The sequence below is a fragment of the Colobus angolensis genome, unplaced genomic scaffold (genome assembly GCF_000951035.1).
Source record: "Colobus angolensis palliatus isolate OR3802 unplaced genomic scaffold, Cang.pa_1.0 Scaffold76, whole genome shotgun sequence".
Taxonomy (NCBI): domain Eukaryota; kingdom Metazoa; phylum Chordata; class Mammalia; order Primates; family Cercopithecidae; genus Colobus; species Colobus angolensis.
In genome coordinates this window covers 5,352,811-5,371,444 of record NW_012121376.1, presented here as the reverse complement: position 1 = coordinate 5,371,444, position 18,634 = coordinate 5,352,811, and the positions used below count along the sequence as shown (strand labels likewise).

At 49.0% G+C, this 18,634-nt stretch overlaps 1 protein-coding gene across 1 annotated transcript in view; it reads right to left on the bottom strand.

Moving 5' to 3' along the window:
* Positions 1 to 830: 830 nt before the first annotated feature.
* Positions 831 to 18,634, bottom strand: part of ZDHHC7 (zinc finger, DHHC-type containing 7) — a 22,427-nt gene continuing 4,623 nt past the window's right edge. Inside the window, 7 exon segments of the mRNA XM_011928057.1 lie at positions 831 to 2,894; positions 3,465 to 3,595; positions 4,247 to 4,328; positions 5,471 to 5,567; positions 8,015 to 8,139; positions 14,704 to 14,814; positions 17,151 to 17,482. Of these exon segments, the coding sequence (XP_011783447.1) occupies positions 2,718 to 2,894; positions 3,465 to 3,595; positions 4,247 to 4,328; positions 5,471 to 5,567; positions 8,015 to 8,139; positions 14,704 to 14,814; positions 17,151 to 17,465 (1,038 nt within the window). The 5' untranslated portion in view covers positions 17,466 to 17,482 and the 3' untranslated portion in view covers positions 831 to 2,717.

Here is an 18,634-nt window from a genome sequence, read left to right as displayed (position 1 = left end):
GCAGTTTTAAAGAGGTTCCTCAGGAGATGCTGTAGGGCGCTTGTGCTTTTTTTATGGGCATCCTGCTTTTTGTGTGTGGCTCCCAGGCTACCCTTCAAGCTTCTCCCCTGCTTCCATACCCAACCCAAGTTCACATACAATAGAAGATAGGATTTACCCACCTTCCTATTTGGGGGATATTTTTGTTTTAATGCAAGCGTCATACTTCTATATAATGAGCCTACATAACAATCTCTAATATGAGGAATACAAATAACATTGCAGCAACATTCAGCAGAGCCACAAATACAAGCTGGAGGGCTGCTGCCCACGCAGTGGCCCAGCTCAGGTGCGTGCCTCCGTGTTCAAGTCTCCTCCCCATTTCTGCGTGTCTGGAATGCCACCAGGCGCCCCAAGGCATAGCACGTGCAAGGCAGGGCTGCGGCGCGCACTGCCCATCTGGCCTCGGAACTTACGTGGGCATTTTGGTTCCCTCACAGTGCAAGTATTAGACAAATTTGTTGAATGAATTAAAATCAAATTGTAGGTACTTGAGATTCTGGACTGTGGAGAGAGATTTTGAAACATTGTTTTTATTTTAAAGTGCACTAAAAAAAGGACTAAGTATAAAACGATGGGAGTCAAACATTCAACAAGCAACAGTACTCACTGGGCAACATTGATGAGTCGTGCTTGAGCACCCAGGTCACTCGTCATGGGCATGAAAGCATTTAGAGGTTCTGGAAACTGTTTGGGAGTGACCTTAACAGCCTGAGGCTGGATCCACGAACCACAGAAAGGCACCCCCTGAACACACTGCCATCCATGAAGAACGGGCACTTCGGAAGCCATTTGAGAACTGTCAATTGATTACTTTATTTCATATAAAAGTTACATTGAAAGAAGAGGTTGAAAAGTCAAGTATACTTGATTTGCACACACTTGCCAAGTCTCACAGGATTCAACCACTTGGATAATTGTTGTATTGATATAACAGGATATACATATTAAAAGCCTCACACTGAAGCCCACACGCATGTCCAACCCAGACAACAATGTGCAAATGAATATGCAAAACAATCCTGGAAACTCGTGTCTCCAGGATCACCCACAATCTATGCTTTGTCCCGGTGGCTGTGACGCAGTTCTTCCCCCAGTGACGCACACACTTCTGCGGTGACCGAGTCCACTTCCAAACCCCTGCAGGTTTGCTCGCTTGGCTAGGACGGTGGCTCAGGTAGGTCCCTTTGTGGTTTTGCATCAGCAGTGGTAGAAGCCCTGATTCGGATGGGGTACAGAGTAATTAAAAACAAAACAGTTCACAGATGAACAGAAAGGCAAAACCGTTCCCGGGAGGGAGACGCCAACTTCTCTTAGCGTGGAGGGCACGTTGAAAGGAAGGCCCTCAGACTTTGTCACAGATTGCTTCTTGATGCATCCGGCAAAAAATGTACAAACCAGGCAAGTTTAAGGCAAGTCCCCACGGAGGGGAGCTGTTGGCTTTCTGGCGTAATTTTAAGCTCCGCACCAAGGATCCTATTTTATCACCTGTGCCGTGGGTGGAGAAGAAAACATAAACGCTAACCAAAACATCCAACGAGGGCGCCAATCTGACCATTCCCAGCTGGAGCGCTGCCTGTGTGGTGGCACAGTCGCCCCTGGCAGGGGCTGGCTGCCTCATGGTCCCCTCACCTTCCCAGAGGTACCCAAGAGCTGGGCCCTGCCTCTCCAGTTGGGATGCCTCCCCTGCCCCACACACCACTAACAGGATCCAGCTGCCCAAAGTATCAAGTCACTGAGCCACAGCTCTGCTCTTCCTTAGGTGCCATTTATACACTCCTAATTTGGCTGGAACAAAAAAAAAATCAGTTCCAAGGCCCTCAAGCACTCAAGATTTCTTTAAAAAATGAAAGCAGGAGGGCAACGAAGGGCCGCACAGGAACGGCTGTTCTTTGGATCAAGATGTCCTCCAACAGCAATACATTCATAGTAACCACGGGCAGGACCCCGTGGTTCGCTCCCCTCTTCCCTGAAACGTCGGCTTCTAAAAAATAGCTTGTTTGCTGTACACAGCCGGTAAATGTTACACTGCCTAAACAACACTGGCAATTCTGACACACATGCACACACGCGCACACACGCACAGACACACGCATACACAGACTTGCTGAGAGTCAAAGGATGTCTCTTCCGGGGCAGCGGGGAGTGTGCCGGAAGCCACCTTCACTGTTCAGTGCACAGATCTTTTGCAACTTCAGTGCAAAGCATCGGAGCTAATCGAGACCAAAACGTCTTTCTATGTAAACGCCCTGCTGTGATCCGGGGAGTGCACTGCTGAGTGGCGGGGTCAGCAGGAGCCCCTGAAATGACTGCTCGGAGAGTCCCTGTTCACTGGATTGACCGTTTTTCATGATGGGAAACAGCAGCTCAGTACACAGGATCTGAATAACCCATGTAATAACCCAGTCTTCTCCACAGAAGTCCCAACTCTGCAGCAGGCCATGGTGGTTGGCTTCTTTGCATGGCCACACACCTTTCCGTCGTTGTACAGGTGGGGACTGAGAGCCTCTTCCTCTGCCATCTGTGACTATAAATATATAAAACTCTGCTTGCTGCAAGCAATTGGTTTGTGTAGGTTCCAGTTGCCCTGTTGGTCACAGATGAGCTGTTGATACCCTGCAGACCCCAAACAAGTAAGTGGACGTCTGTGAGCCAGTTCCAGCCTGATGAGCCGGGCCTCACACTGAGAACTCCGGGCCACCTTTTCTGGGTCTCGTGGGCAGTCGCCTAAATCGGAAGCCGACAAAGGGATTCATCCAGAGGAGTGAGGGGGGGCCCCCAAAGACGGACTTCATCCCTTCCCATCGCAGCCTCCGCTCCCATGTGGGCTTCTCACTTTTCAATCGCTCGATCTCCTGGAAGCAGAAAGAAAAGCAAGTGGCAGCGGCTCCAGGAAGCTGGGCAGACCCCACCAAGCCTTGGAATCACACTGCTCAAGCACAGTGTGGGCTCGATGGAGGGTCGGTGAGTGAACTCTCTTTCCCTGCTTTGCCCCAGTCCAGACCCCCACGGCCTCTGTGAGCCCAGCCCAGCTGCAGCCATGCGGCCAGCCCCGACTACCACGATGGCCCTCCCAGCCAGGCACCAACGTTTTTCACTTGTTAGTTACTGTGTACAAACATGTACTGAGCGCCACTCCAGGCCTGCAGAGCCAGGCCCTAAAGGCAGTCAATTCCCTAAAATTTACTGACTGCACTGGGAGCTGGGAATCTGCCTGGCTCTGCTGACTCGCAAATCAAACTGAGACTAGAAATATGCACCGCACAGAATGAAAGAAACAGCAAACACAGGGAGCCGGTTGAAGCTCATCAAGACCGTCCCATTACGCTCCCGAGTCAGTCCACAGGCACCTGTTGTTGACATTAGGACTTTCCATGCAAGCTTGGACCACATATGAAGTCCACACAGCCGAGAACAAAGCTTACCGTCTCGTCGTTGCATATGGAGTGGATTTGGGTGCCAAACATAACTGCAGTGAAAGTGAAAAACAGAAGACCCTCAAGGCACAGGAAGATCAACAGGATTACAGTTATCGGAGGTGAAAAATCACTGCATTCTGCAGACAAGAGGAAGTTGGTTATAACTGGTCCTGAATACCCCGAGTGGCAGAGTGTTTGGCCGGCTTCCAGGGGGAAGTTGTTCACTTGCTAAATGGGCACATTCATTGTTCTCCAAGGAGCAACGGAGGGCCACCCCTCTGAGCAAAAATTCGTACCATGACTTCCTGGCCAGTGGTTTCAAAAGAGTCTGTATTTTCTATTGACACTGTATTTGTGAATTAAATGGCAACTGAAGCCAGACCAGAGGGGTTGTGTGCACCCATTGCAGTGAGCAGTGCTCACAGGAATCCATTCCCCACGTCCACCTGGGGTGGGACGAGCCAGTCCAGACCTCACTGCATATCTAAGGTAGGATAAGGAGCGCCTGTTTTCACTACATTTGATTAGGGTCGATCACTCACGTAAGCAACACGAAGACTAGTTTGAACAATGGAGAGCTAGCTGACCAGGAGACGGACACAAGCTTTCGGGGAAACAATATACTAGCAAAATGGTGGTGTTAAAAATTAATTCTTTAAAATTCAATTCCTAAAATAATTGCAATGATTTCCTTCAAAATTGGAAACCTGGTTCTTCCTTTAAAGCCTTCCCCTTTTACCCAAAAACAGCATGCACGGCCAGGAATGACACACAGCCAGGGAACTTACCAGTCCACTGCCCTCGGACACAGGAGATAAACTGAAATCCACAAAGGATCAGAGCATGAACTGAAGACAGAGCTATGTACATCTAGAATGAGGGGGAGATTGATTAGTCACTTTTATTTTTTATATTTTTTAGAAACAGTCTCCCTCTCTTGCCCAGGCTGGAATGCAGTGGGGTAGTCTCGGCTCACTGCAACCTCCGCCTGCCAGGCTCAAACAATTCTCCTGCCTTAGCCTCTCAAGTAGCTGAGACTACAGGCACCATGCCCGGCTAACTGTTTTGCATTTTTAGTAGAGATGGGGTTTCACTATGTTGGCCAGGCTGGTCTGGAACTCCTGACCTCAAGTGATCCATCCAGCCAGTTAGTAATTTAAACAATTAAATCTTTCTAGGAGCAAAAGCTGATGACACATCACGTTTATACCTCCATCTTACTTGTCAGGGAAAAAAAATGAGGATTAAATTGCAGTAGTTGACGTTTTAGACCAAGTGGAATAATTTTACAGAAAAATACAGCTGGGCATGGTGGCTCACGCCTATATCCCAGCACTTTGGGAGGCCAAGGCGGGCAGATCGCTTAAGCTCAGGAGTTTAAGACCAGCCTGGGCAACATGGCAAAACCCCGTCTATAAAAAAATAAATAGCCGCGCACAGTGGCTCACAACTATAATCCCAGCACTTTGGGAGGCCAAGGTAGGCAGATCACCTGAGGTCGGGAGTTCAAGACCAGCCCTATCAACATGGAGAAACCCCATCTCTACTAAAAATACAAAATTAGTTGGGCATGGTGGCTCATGCCTGTAATCTCAACTGCTTGGGAGGCTGAGGCAGGTGAATCACTTGAACTTGGGAGGCAAAGGTTGCAGTGAGCCAAGATTGCGCCACTGCACTCCAGCCTGGGCAACAAGAGTAACACTCCGTCTCAAAAAAAAAAAAGAAACAAGCTCTAACATACTTTAGGAAGATTCCTGTTGTTATTAATAAACAATAGTGATTGAGGACATCTGGGAGAGAATTACAGTGAACACCTAAAATAAAACAAGCAATATATTATTTATTTATTGGGACTACTTCCTGCCAATGATAGCACAGTATTGTAATTTGAATCCTGGAGAAAAGGTTGGAGAGAAACTAGTCTGACGTTAGTATATTTCCCTGCTCCAGGCAAGAAGCAGTTAAAGAATTTCAAATTCAATGTAAGTCACTACAAAGATATTTTTACTTACAGTGAAGAGCACAAAAAATCTTTGATTCTTCTCTCCTACACAATTGTTCACCCACGGGCAGTGATGATCCATTTTCCGAATACATCTTTTGCAAATACTGAAAAGGAGAGTTTGATTTTTCAGTATTCCATGCTCTGAGGAAACCAGAGTAACACAACCAAATAAAATCAAAGGTGGAGGAAAATTAGAATGCATATTCTAATACAGCATGTCAAAAAACTATCATACATACTCACTATATTCCTTTAAGGTTTATCATTTTAATTAAATGTCTTCTGTTTCCTAAAGAAAATATTCAGTGGACCAATAGGCTGGGACGAAAGGTCACACTGAGCCATACTCCACGAGTTTTCAGACTCTTCCCCAGTAGAGCTCGATCATGTACACCTATCAATAATGTTCCTAATGTTGCAAGCCTACACGTCTATTTCAATAAAAAACAAAAACTGAATTTTTACCTTCAGAGAAAAAAACATTCTTCGTATCTTCAAATAATCCCTACCATTCAATCCATATTCACTGATGAATATGCAATATGGATTGCATATTCATCTTGAACCATCAACTATACACCCAGGCATGAAGTCATCTTGTGCTTACGGCTATATTTTAATTTTGCCCAAAACACTCTCTATGTCCAATTTGAAATAACTAATTTGATTATCAATCACTTTTTAGTCCAAGTTTGCACCATTTAATTACATCAAGCAACATCGATGGCAGCAGGTTCGCTCCAGGAAGACTTGCTGTCATAGCGTCACCTTTTTTTTTGTTTTTTGTTTTTTGTTTTTTTTGAGACGGAGTCTTGTTGTGTCACCCAGGCTGGAGTGCAGTGGTGCGATCTCGGCTCACTGCAAGCTCCGCCTCCACGGTTCACGCCATTCTCCCGCCTCAGCCTCCCTAGTAGCTGGGACTACAGGTGCCCGCCACCTCGCCCAGCTAATTTATTTATTTATTTATTTTTGTATGTTTAGTAGAGACGGGGTTTAACCGTGTTAGCCAGGATGGTCTCGATCTTCTGACCTTGTGATCCACCTGCCTTGGCCTCCCAAAGTGCTAGGATTACAGGCATGAGCCACTGTGCCCCGCCCATAACATCACCTTCCATTCATTGACCTCGGCTCCCTGCCCATCCTCTATAGCACCTGACTTCCAAAACATTCCCATTTTATCTTAAGAAACAGATTTATTGAAGTATAATTTATATATCATAGGCCGGGCAAGGTGGCTCATGCCTGTAATCCCAGCACTTTGAGAGGCCGAGGCAGGTGGATCACCTGAGGTCAGGAATTCGAGACCAGCCTGGCCAATGTGGCGAAACATCGCCTCTACTAAAAATACAAAAATCAGCCGGGCATGGTGGCAGGTGCCTGTAACCCCAGCTACTAGGGAGGCTGAGGCACCAGAATCGCTTGAGCCTGAGAGGCAGAGGTTGCAGTGAGCTGAGACTGCGCCACTGCACTCCAGCCTGGGTAAAAGAGCAAGACTCCACCCCACCCACAAAAAAATTTACATACCATAAAAATCCACCCATTTGCAATGTACAATTCAATGATTTTTATTCTATCTGCAGAGTTGTGAGACCATCACCATCTAATTTTAGAACATTCCCACCATCCCAGAAAGAAACCTCAGCCCATATGCAGTCACTGCCCATTTCCAACCCCAGCCCAAGACAACCACCCACCTACTCTCCGATACCATTTCATCTTTCTTCACTTTCTGGCCAAACCATGTGGATACGGATCTTCTAAACCTTTCACTCCAGCCATAAAGCAGTCGGCACCCTGTATCTGGGCTTCCTCCTGCTGGAGGCCATCGATGGCTTCCAGCCTATTCAAGCAGGCCACAACCCCCCAGGAGAAGGGTACTGTCCAGGTGCAGCCATGCCCCAGCAGTTTCACAGTACAGGGATGTGTGACAACTATTTCAAGGAATGGAGAAATACACCCAGACATCCACACTTCAACACGTGAAATCAATGGCCAGCCCCTCCAGGAGCAGACAAAGGAGTCAGGAGCTGGCAAATCTGGGGGAAAAGGATAAAATGCAACCAAGACCAGCAGGAGTGGGGCATGAGGGCCAGGAAGGCTACTTGAGCCAGGCAGATAACTGGACTGTGGGGTCTAAAAATAGAACTTGGTGTTTGAGAACACACCCAAATAAATACAAAAACAAAAAACAAAAAAATGAGAGCACACCCAAAAGAACCTGGCCTCTATGCTTCACCACCACAGGATGTGCCCAGGAGCTGTGAGCACACACGTGCTGGCCCGTAGCATGTGTGCCAAAACAGAGGCGGGAACCTCTTCACCTCCTCCAGTTTTTGAGCCACAGCGAGTCCCTCGGGAAGGAGGAGATCCCTGAGTCCATACTGTTTCCCAGTTCCCAAAAAGACTCTAGGGCACCGGCCCTTTACTCAGCTCCCTACCCCAGAAAGAGCGTGATACCTACAGACCGGCCCGTGCAGCGCTGCCCAGATTCTCCGGGACCGTGTACCTGCAGTGGTGGGCGCGCTTGGGTTTAATACAGCCGCGCACGTACCTGCAGTGGTGGGCGCGCTCGGGTTTAATACAGCAGCACTTCGGGCACTTGTAGATCACTTCCCCGGGCTTCAGCTGCAAGCTCTCCATGTATTCTTTTGTAGCGTTTCCTTTGGGTACCGCCCCCTACCATATAAGAAGAATGTATTTTAGTTGTGGAGAAGGAAAGTTAAAAAAAAAAAAAAATCAGGCTGGGCGCGATGGCTCACGCCTGTAATTCCAGCACTTTGGGAGGCTGAGGTGGGCGGATCACAAGGTCAGGAGTTCAAGATCAGCCTGGCCAACCCAGCCTGGCTAACATGGTGAAACCCCATCTCTAATAAAGATACAAAAAAATAGCCGGGAATGGTGGGGTGTGCCTGTAATCCTAGCTACTCAGGAGGCTGAGGCAGGAGAATCGCTTGAACTCGGGAGGCAGAAGTTGAAGTGAGCTGAGATCGTGCCACTGCACTCCAACCTGGGTGACAGTTTGAGACTCCGTCTCAAAAAAAAAAAAAAAAAAATCTTGTATTTTCTATATCATCAAACAATAAACAAAAACTACTTTATTATCCCTTTGATAAATGGCTTAACCACCTTCATTTTCAGAGGCAAGGCTTGTTCCCAGACAAGGGCACTGACTGTCCCCAGCGGGGCAAGAAACCTCTGTGTACAGCACTTCCCTGTAGCCCCTGCTGATGGGGAGGTAACTGACAAGCACTGCCCAGAGTTTTCTTATCGGGCAGTCGGGGAACAAGGAACAAAACAATCTCAAAAAGGACTTTACCTTCGTGTTGCTAAAGTGATGTGATACTTTTGTCTCTTGGCCAACTTCCTCAAAGGCATTCACACACAAACCTGGAGGTGGCAGCCCAGACCACCTGACCCGATTCATATCTGGCAACGAGGCCGCCCGGCGGGAGCAGCACCAGAAACTCGAAAGTGCATCCATCTGTGCCCTAAGCGCTAGAGGAGCTGGACAAGATGAGCAATGGCGAAGCAGTGGAAGGAGGAGTCGGGGAGGTCATGAGCTAATGGTAAGGGGCAGAGCTGAAAGCCACGAGTCACCCTACCAGCACCACGTCAACTGAGGACCCGATGTAGGGAAGGTGAGGCCGGAGCTGGCTGCAACAGCAAAGGCTTTTGTTCTTTGGGCAGTGGAGATATGTCATCAAAACCATGCTTGTGGGAGACAATTCTGGGAGCTGTGGCGGGGAGGAATAAGATAGGCAGACCTGCCTGGGGGGTTCCAATGCCTCAAGAAGAGGAACAAGGCCTTGTGTCTGCTTCTTAGCCCATAGTCTGCATTTCACATAGAAATCACGGTCTGGAGAATGAGACCCACAGACATTGGGAACAGCAGTCGCGGCTGCAGTGGTTGTGCAAAGACAGGGGATATAGGTGGGGTGCAAATGGAAGGTGGGAGCTAACAGCCTGGGAGGTGGCAGGCGTGGTGAAGGGCTCTGCCAACAGCAAATGGCCCTGCTGGGGCTCCTTAAAATGCAGGTGCCTGGCTGGGCTCAGGAGCCACAGATCTGAATCTCTGCAGGGTAAGGGTTGACATCCAAATTTTAGAAAAGTTCAGCAGGTGAGCGCCCTGTAGAGCCAGAGACTGCGGCCCTCTGGATTCGGGGCTAACAATGGGCCAGAGCTGGAGCCTCAGGCAGCACAGGCAGGGGCCCCAGGAGGGGCTGCAGGGCAAATGTGAGCGTTCACTGCCCAAACCTCCCCTGAAGTTTACTTCCTCCAAACCAGGCCCCGTCAGTCCCATGGCCCTAATATGGGGAAGCTGTTTTGGTCAAGATCAAAGTGTTTCCTAACACACTGCCCCCTTAAAGAAGTTAGAAAAGGGTTTAAACTCATCTTTGAAAACTTAAATCAGAATTAGTAAAACATTTTACTGGCCGGGCATGGTGGCTCACGTCTGTAATCCCAGAACTTTGGGAGGCTGAGGTGGGTGGATCATGAGGTTAGGAGTTCAAGATGAGCCTGGCCAAGACGGCAAAACCCCATCTCTACTAAAAATACAAAAATTAGCTGGGCGTGGTGGCGGGCACCTGTAATATCCCAGCTACTCGGGAGGGTGAGGCAGAGAACCCAGGAGGTGGAAGTTGCAGTGAGCTGAGATTGTGCCACTACATTCCAGCCTGGGCCACAGAGTGACACTCTGTCCCCCCGCCACCCCTACCCCCCAAAAAAATTACATTCCACAATTTGGAGTCTTTTGCTGCTGTTGTTTTGAGACAGAGTCTCGCTCTGTTGCCCAGGCTGGAGTGCAGTGGCGTGATCTTGACTCGTTGCAACCTCTGCTTCCAGGGTTCAAACGGTTCTCCTGCCTCAGCCTACCAAGTAGCTGGGATTACAGGCGCCCACCACCACACCCGGATAATTTTTTGTATTTTTAGTTGAGACAGAGTTTCGCCATGTTGACCAGGCTGGTCTCGAACTCCTGACCTCAGGTGATCCAACCGCCTCAGCCTTCCAAAGTGCTGGGATTACGGGCATGAGCCACCGCACCCGGCCTGGAGTCGTTGATCAACTTTCCTCCAGCAATCTAGGGATCTTGACACTGCTTTGATTTATAAAATCCCACAATGTTGCATATATGCCCCAGGTGACAGCTGAGTGTTATAAATCTCCTCAATAAGAGGAAATGGGCCAGATTTTAAAACTGCAAACACCGTAATTTTATGAGCCATGCATGCACTTTTCCGCAGCAGCAAATATGATACGATGTGGCACGATACTTCTGGAAAGTGGCCACCCCAATGCTACCCCAGTTTTTGGTCACTTATGACCAAGGTAAGGCATTTTGAAGGGGTAGCCAAGTACGCATTGGGTGATCCTCAGGGACCTGAGACTGGGATTTCAGGCACTTGCTGGGTCCAGGGATTCCTTTTTGTTGCTCAGAACCCTGACAGACAGTGAACCCTGGCAGACAATGAAACGCTTCACAGGCATGGTCTCCTGGGGATTTCATGGAGGAGTTCCATCCACCTGAGGCCCCAAGTCTATCACTTACATTTTCATCCTGAGCCTTTCGAGGTGTGGTTTGACAGAAACAGAGACCATATACAGAGGGGGTGTGCATGGCTGTACCATCTCAAAGGGCCTTGCCAGGATGTGCCCATGATGACAGCGCAGAGGCTGGAGCATCGTCTCCTCTGCACCCATGGGGCATTCTTCTTCCCACCAGAACAAACCTTCCAAGTAATTGAGCACATTCCTCAGTTCCCATTTTAACCACTTTCGGGAGGTTTTTTCTGAAACACTTCTTGAATGTTTCCCACCCATCTTCCTGTGGGACTGACCACAGGCTCCAGGCCAGAGGATGACTTCAGGCTTCTTCCTCCCACCCCAAACACCTGGCTGCCTCCCTTCAGAGGTGCTCCCTGATTGGCTGTTCCCTCTCCTGGTGCCCCTGCCCACATCCCACTTCCAGTCTGCCCTGATGAGACAAAGCAGCCAGTCAGGCCTGGGCAAGGCACTCTCTGCCACCTCGCCCTTCCAGGGCAGTTAGGCTTTGCAGAGCATGCTTCCTGTCCTCTCTCCACTGCTCTCCACCCCAGCTCCCTGTCATGCATTCTGGATCCCCTAAGGGGCAGGTAAGAATGGGGCCGTGCCTGTGGATCTGCCTCCTAATTTATGGAAAATGCTGGGGAGGAAGAACATGTCAAAACCCAGTACAGGGATGTAAACTGCAAACAAAGAACTGTGTTTCTTCAACTTAAACCCCAAGAGAAAAGAGATTGCAGCGACCACACAAATTAATTAAAAGAGATGTTATAGACATATAAACCAATCACATTGTGTGGATCCTTATTTGGATCCTGATTCAAGGGAAAAAAATTATCAAAGAATTGAGACAGGCCAGGCACGGTGGCTCACACCTATAATCCCAGCACTTTGGGAGGCCGAGGCAGGCGGATCACTTGAGGTCAGGAGTTCAAGACCAGCCTGACCAACATGGTGAAACCCTGTCTCTACTAAAAATACAAAAATTAACTGGGCGTGGTGGCACATGCCTGTAATCCCAGCTACTCAGGAGGCTGAGGTGACAGAATTGCTTGAACCCAGGAGTTGACTGTTGCAATGAGCCGAGATTGGGCCATTGCACACCAGCCTGGGCAACAGAGTGAGACTCTGTCTCAAAAAAAAAAAAAAAAAAAAAAAAATTGAGACAATTGAGGCAATCTGAATTCTAACAGGATAGATGGTATTAAATATTATATTGCTTTACATGAGCTACCAGTATTGAAGTTATATTTTTACAAAGCGCGCTTTTAAAAGATACATTTACAAATGAAACGAAAGAACGAGTGAGATTCGATTTAGGTGGGTTATCTGGGGAGGGGAACAGCATGGGCGAGGCCTCCTGTGAGGTGGTGACAAATGAAACAAAAGAACGAGTGAGATTTAGGTGGGTTATCTCGGGGGGGAACAGCATGAGCGAGGTCGCCCTGTGAGGTGGTGACCAGCTCAAGGCAGAGTGCTCTTTTCTTCCTACCGCACATTTGGGATTTCCCATAAGAAGTGGAATTGTCAAGGCCAGGGCTCTGGAGACAGACAATCTGGTTCAAATCCCAGCCTGGCCTCTTACTGGCAGTGAGGTCTCATGGTCTCACACGGATGTTCCGCCTACGTCCCAGCACTGTTGTGAGAGTGGGAGGAAAGCACGCTTTTGGCAGAGCTCCTGGATGGCGGCCGAGGCCCCATGAAGGTTGGTACCTCTGGAAGGCACTCGCACAGCTGCTGAGAAGGTTCATGGGCATCCACGGGGCTGGCACTGAAGAAACAGGCTCCATCAAGTGAAGGGATGCAGGGCCCAGGGCCGTGGGTGGCCTTCCTCCCTCCCAGCCCTCTCACGATCCTAAAGTGAAGCTTGGGATCAAAGTCGCATCCTTCCACAGCAGGGTTCATTGCGCTACCAGCAGGCCTCCGACCCCATCTTCCCCTCCACACCTCACTCAAAGCACCAGTGACTTTCAAGTGACAATACAAACCCAGGCCAATCCCAGCGAGGATTGGTCCTATTGGTTTAGAAAAATGACATGAAGTCCCACTGGGGTATGTGCCCCAACCCCTTAACTGTTCAGTTCAGAGGTGATGTGATGGTTCTAGTTCAGCCTGGACTGGACCCTGGTAGGGTAAAGACATGATCTGTGGACAGAAGAAATCAACTCCCCACTGGGAGGACAGAGGTGACACCTGACCCTGCTGGGCCACGCCCACTCTCCCCTTCAGAACAGTAGCGCTAGACATCAGTGACTGCCACTCCACCTGCTCCGGGGACTGCCCTTCTTCCCTGGGCAGCAGGAAAGGCAGGACTCAGACAAAGCCTGAGGGCAGCTGCCAGCCTCTCCCCTCTGTCCACCTTCCACTCCACAGCCTGCCAGCAGCCAAAGGCGTCCTTGCCCTGGGGCTCTGCATACTCCCCCTTCCTCGGTTTCATTTACAGTGACTCCTGGCAGTTTCTGTCACTTGTCACCAGAGTCCTAATATGTGACATGGATTAAATAGTGACATCCAAATAGACAAAGGACTCAAGCAGACATTCCTCCAAAGACGACACACAAATGACCAACAAGCACATGAAACGATGCTCAACATTGTTGGTCATTAGGGAGATACACAGCAAAGTCAGATACAGCGTCACAAAACAAGGGCAATAATGTGTTGGAGACGTGGACACACTGCAGGTGGGAATGTAAAATGGTGTGGACGCTTCGGTGTTTGGGTTGTTTTTTTTTTTCCTCGTTCCCTTCCCCACAAGGTTTTCTTTTTCCCTTTTTCTTTTCTTCCCCCAGACACTTTAGAGAATACTTGGCAGTTCCACAAAAAGTTAAACATAGAGTCACCATATGTCCCAGCGACTCCACTCCTAGGTATATACCCAAGAGAAATGAAACATGCATCCACACAAAAACTTACACATGGCCGTTCAGAGCAGCATGATTCATAACAGCCGAAAAGTGGAACTCACCCAAATGCCCATCAACTAACGATGGCTATAAGCGAGACGGGTCCGGCCAGAGCATGGAATATTATTCAGCCCTAAACCAAACGAAGCACTGATCATGCCACAGCACGACGGACCCTGAAAACACAATGCCTAGTGAAAGCCAGGCACAAAAGGCCACAGATGAGATGACTATGAAAGTCCCTGAACAGGCAAATTCCACAGAGACAGCAGATGAGTGGTTGCCAGGGGCAGAGGGCATTGGGGGAGAGGGGGCTGGGAAGTGATGACTAAGGGGCGTGGGGTTCCTTTCTGAGGTGATAAAAAATGTCCTAAAACCGACTAGGTGATGGTTGGACACACTGTGGATACACTAAACACCACAGACTACACACAAGGATGGATTTAGTGCTATATGAATTAAATCTCGATCAAAACACCCCTGACATCCAAGATCGCCAACTTCTCCCTCAGAATGGTCCATTCTCTGCAGTAATACGACAACCAAAAGAAACCTGCCCACCAGGGCGGCAGCATGCCCTTGCACACACCTTCTACCCCGACTTCCTGGCTGCCTCCAGTTCTCCAGGCTTCTGGGGCCTTTTCCCCAGGAGCAGGAGCTGGACTGCTGAGTAGCTATAGAGTCCAAGCGCAGAGGAGGAAGGGGCAAGTGCACTTGGCAGCAGAGAGGAGCAAACTGCTGAGGAGTCCCAGACAGGCTGACCCTCCCCCATGTCCCACCCCACACTCACAAGCAGGAGGCTTTGCACAGACTCGGTTCCTTCACCACAACTGCCCGCAAGGGTTGGGTCCAGCCCAGTTTTCACTGTGTGGGCAGATGGTCAGAAGTCACTGGATTTTTCCTATAAGGCAATATTCCAGTAAAAATCGCTGAGCTGGACCTGGCCCTGTAGCTGGCCCTCTCCTTAGTCAAAGTGCCTGGGCACTTTGCTTGGGCAACAAGCAAGGAGTTTCTGCTGCAGCCAAGGAAGGAGAGGGCAGAGACCCACAGGGATCAGAAGCGGGGTCTGGCTCCTAGAGGCAGACTTGCTGCGTAAAAGGAAATGACGACACAGCCTTTAATTCTCCGAAGGCACAAACCCATCAGAGAAGAGACTCAGTAACGGTCAAAGACTCCACCGTCAGATCAGGCTACAAAGCCACTGGCAGACTTTGCTTCCAAGTTTGTCCCCAAGGTAGCACCCCCAGCTGCCCACTGGCTTGGGCCTGTAATACTGTTCCACTCCCAGGACAGCTGCCCACGACCTCTCCTAGTAAAACAGGAGACAGTAAACAATGTACATCCAAACCCTGAATAATTAATTCAGATAAAGCAAAGACAGATAAAGCCACATGTAGACCACATTCTGTGAGCTCATCAATTTCAGTTTATTCCCAAAAGAGTCCTGGTCAGGCGCGATGGTTCACGCCTATAATCTCAGCACTTTGGGAGGCCAAGGTGGGTGGATGGCCAGAGGTGAGGAGTTCCCTAGCTACTCAGGGGGCTGAGGCAGGAGAATAGCTTGAACCCAGGAGGCAGAGGTTGCAGTGAGCCAAGATCGTACATTGCACTCCAGCCTGGACAATAAGAGCGAAACTCCATGTCAAAAAAAAAAGTCCTAATCTTATTAACTTCTGGGTACCTTCTTTAGAGAAAGCTTAGAAAAAGATGATAGCCCACTAGATTTTAAATTGACAAATGGGGAGTCCCTATACCCGGGTTTAAAACCACTGTTTTAAAGCAGTGGAAAGAACTTTTTTCAAATGAAAATCTACTGACTGTTACTATACCTGGCCTCGCACGCCTGCAGCTGCTTGGGCGTCTCCTCCGAGCTCTGCGGGGAGCCTGGAACTCATTGACTAGAGGTGACGGATGGCTGAGCTGCAAAGATCTGTATGATCGGCCCGAATGCTGTTCCCTGATTGAAGGATGTCTCAAAACTCAGGAACAGCCTCAAAGCCCAGGTGGAAGCTGAATGTGGTGGCCCGCAAGACGTCAACAACTGGGTGTATTTCACTGTGCTAGGTCTGGACTATGTTTACTCTCAGCCTAAAGAGAATCTGCTCCCAAAATGAGCTCAGTCCACCTTTCTTGTTCCACAGCCACGTCAATCTGTCCCTGTGCACTGCTTCCTCCAACAGGTCAGCCACACCTGAGCACACTGCTAATTATGGAATCCTTCCTCTCTGCTTTTCAGGCAGGTTGAGCCTTCACCTTTTACCAGCTGGCTGAACACAATGTTTGCTTCAGGATTTAGCTGAGACATGACAATGAGAGAACTACAGAGCTAGAAAGAACTTAGGAAAAATATCTAACCTTTCAGCTCAGTGAAGTTCACATAGTTGCTTACAGTCAAATGACAACCGAAAAGACTGGTAAAGTGGTGACATCTAGAACCCAGGCTTCCCAGCTTTCAGTCTGTCCTTGGGAAAAACAAAGTATTTAAACTAGAAGGGATTTTAGAAATTACCTAACACAGGCCGGGTGTGCTGGCTCACGCCTGTAATCCCAGCACTCTGGGAGACCGAGGCGGGTGGATCACCTGAGGTGTCAGGAGTTTGAGACCAGCCTGGCAAACATGATGCAACCCTATCTCTACTAAAAATACAAAAAATTAGCCGGGCACGGTGGTGCGCACCTGTGATCTCAGCTACTGAGAAAGCTGAGGTAGGAGAATCACTTGAAACCAGGAGGCAGAGGTTGTAGTGAGCCGAGATTGCATCACTGTACTCCAGGCTGGGAGACAGAGTGAAATGCCATCTCCAAAATAAATAAATAAATTTAGCGCTGGGTGTGGTTGTGCATGTCTGTAATCCCAGCTACTTGGGAGGCTGAGGCATAAGAATCAGTTGAACCTGGGAGGCAGAGGTTGCAGTGAGCCACAATCACACCACTGCACTCCAGCCTGGGCAACAGAGCGAGACTGCATCTCAAAGAAGAAGAAAAAAAAAAGAAAGAAAAGAAAAAATTAGCACAATCTCTTCATTTGAATAAACAGCCCAATGGGCTAATATATTCCATCAGTATACCATGATATCACTACTATTTAAGCAATGTTTCTTCTCCAGTTATGACATGGAAAAGGCTAGAAGCTTGTGTCCAGGAATTAATAAAAACCTGAGGTCATTCACCACATGGTCTGTGTGCAACACTAGACCAGACACAAGACAGACACCCAGCGAGGCAGCCAGTACTCACAGGGTCGGTGAGCATGGTTCTCAGGTGGGACGACAGGGCAAGCACGGCCAAGCAGTTAAAGATGACCCCGTTGACCACAGAGTACCAGAAGTCTTTGGAAGGCAGCAGCATGACGAAAGTCACCACGAAGTCTGCATAGGCGACCAGAAGCCACGTCATGACAGCACAGATCATGCCACAGCCATCACGGATGAACCAGACCCGGTCAGCCACGTCAGCCTCGGAGGAGGAGGACGATGAAGAGTCATAGTTGTCATTTTCAGCCAGGAGAGGGTGATGCTCGACGTCCCGGAGCCTGTGTCCTGATGGCTGCATGGTTTCCCTGACGCACCCTGGGGAGGGGGACGACACAGAGCTGGTGAGGCTCAAAAAGCTCACAAGCTATACCTTAAATATGATGTGTTATGGTTGGTCCTTGGCCATTTCATAAAGTTAGTCTAAATACACAGAGTGGGAAAGAAAATAAGAACATAGTAAGATCTAAATTTTTAAATCTCTGACTTTATTGATTGCTTTACTACAACAGTGAGTCCCACAGTACAGGTTATGCCTACATACAACAAAACCTATGCCAGCCGTGGCCACAAACAAAGATTATGGAAAGCACAAGCTAGACGCGAAGTCCCAGCACTAGGTTCCCCGGCAAGGTGGAGAGCGGCTCTGCTGTATCACTGCTGCACTCGCTCCCCAGCCCCACCTGTCCCTCCTCTGCTCAGCAGCTGGCCTCAGTGCTCCAAAGCAGGGGCTCAGCACAGACTTTAGCCAACAGCACGATGAAAGAACGATGAGTAAGACATTGGTTCTCTATTCATCTTTACACCGCCTCATACACACTGACCTCGTCGGTCTTACCTGTTTCTTCTCAATTTGATTCTCAGTTTATCTTCACTTCTCTGTGATGTTTTTGGAGCAGGCTCCCATTTTTATATCTCTGTTCCTTGACACTCTACCCTGCTTCTAGAATGCCCTTCATCTCTATTTTAATCTTTTTTTTTGAAACCGAGTCTCATTCTGTTGCCCAGGCTGGAGTGCAGTGGCGCGATCTTGGCTCACTGCAACCTCCATCTCCCGGGTTCAAGTGATTCTCCTGCCTCAGCCTCCTGAGTAGCTGGGATCACAGGCGCCTGCCACCACGCCCGGCTAATTTTTTTGTATTTTTAGTAGAGATGGAGTTTCACCATATTGGCCAGGCTGGTCTCAAACCCCTGACCTCAGGTGATCCACCCACCTCAGCCTCCCAAATTGCTGGGATTACAGGTGTGAGCCACCGCACCCAGCCTCTATTTTAATCTTCTAAAAGTTTCCTGTTTTTGTTATTTTCGGGAACACAGTCTCCCGCTGTTGCCCAAGCTGGAGTGCAGTGGCACAATCACAGCTCGCAGACAAGGTCTCACTATGTTGCCTGGGCTGCTCTGGAACTCCTGGGCTCAATCCTCCTGCCTCAGCCTTCCAGAGTCCTGGGATTACAGATAAGAGCCAACATG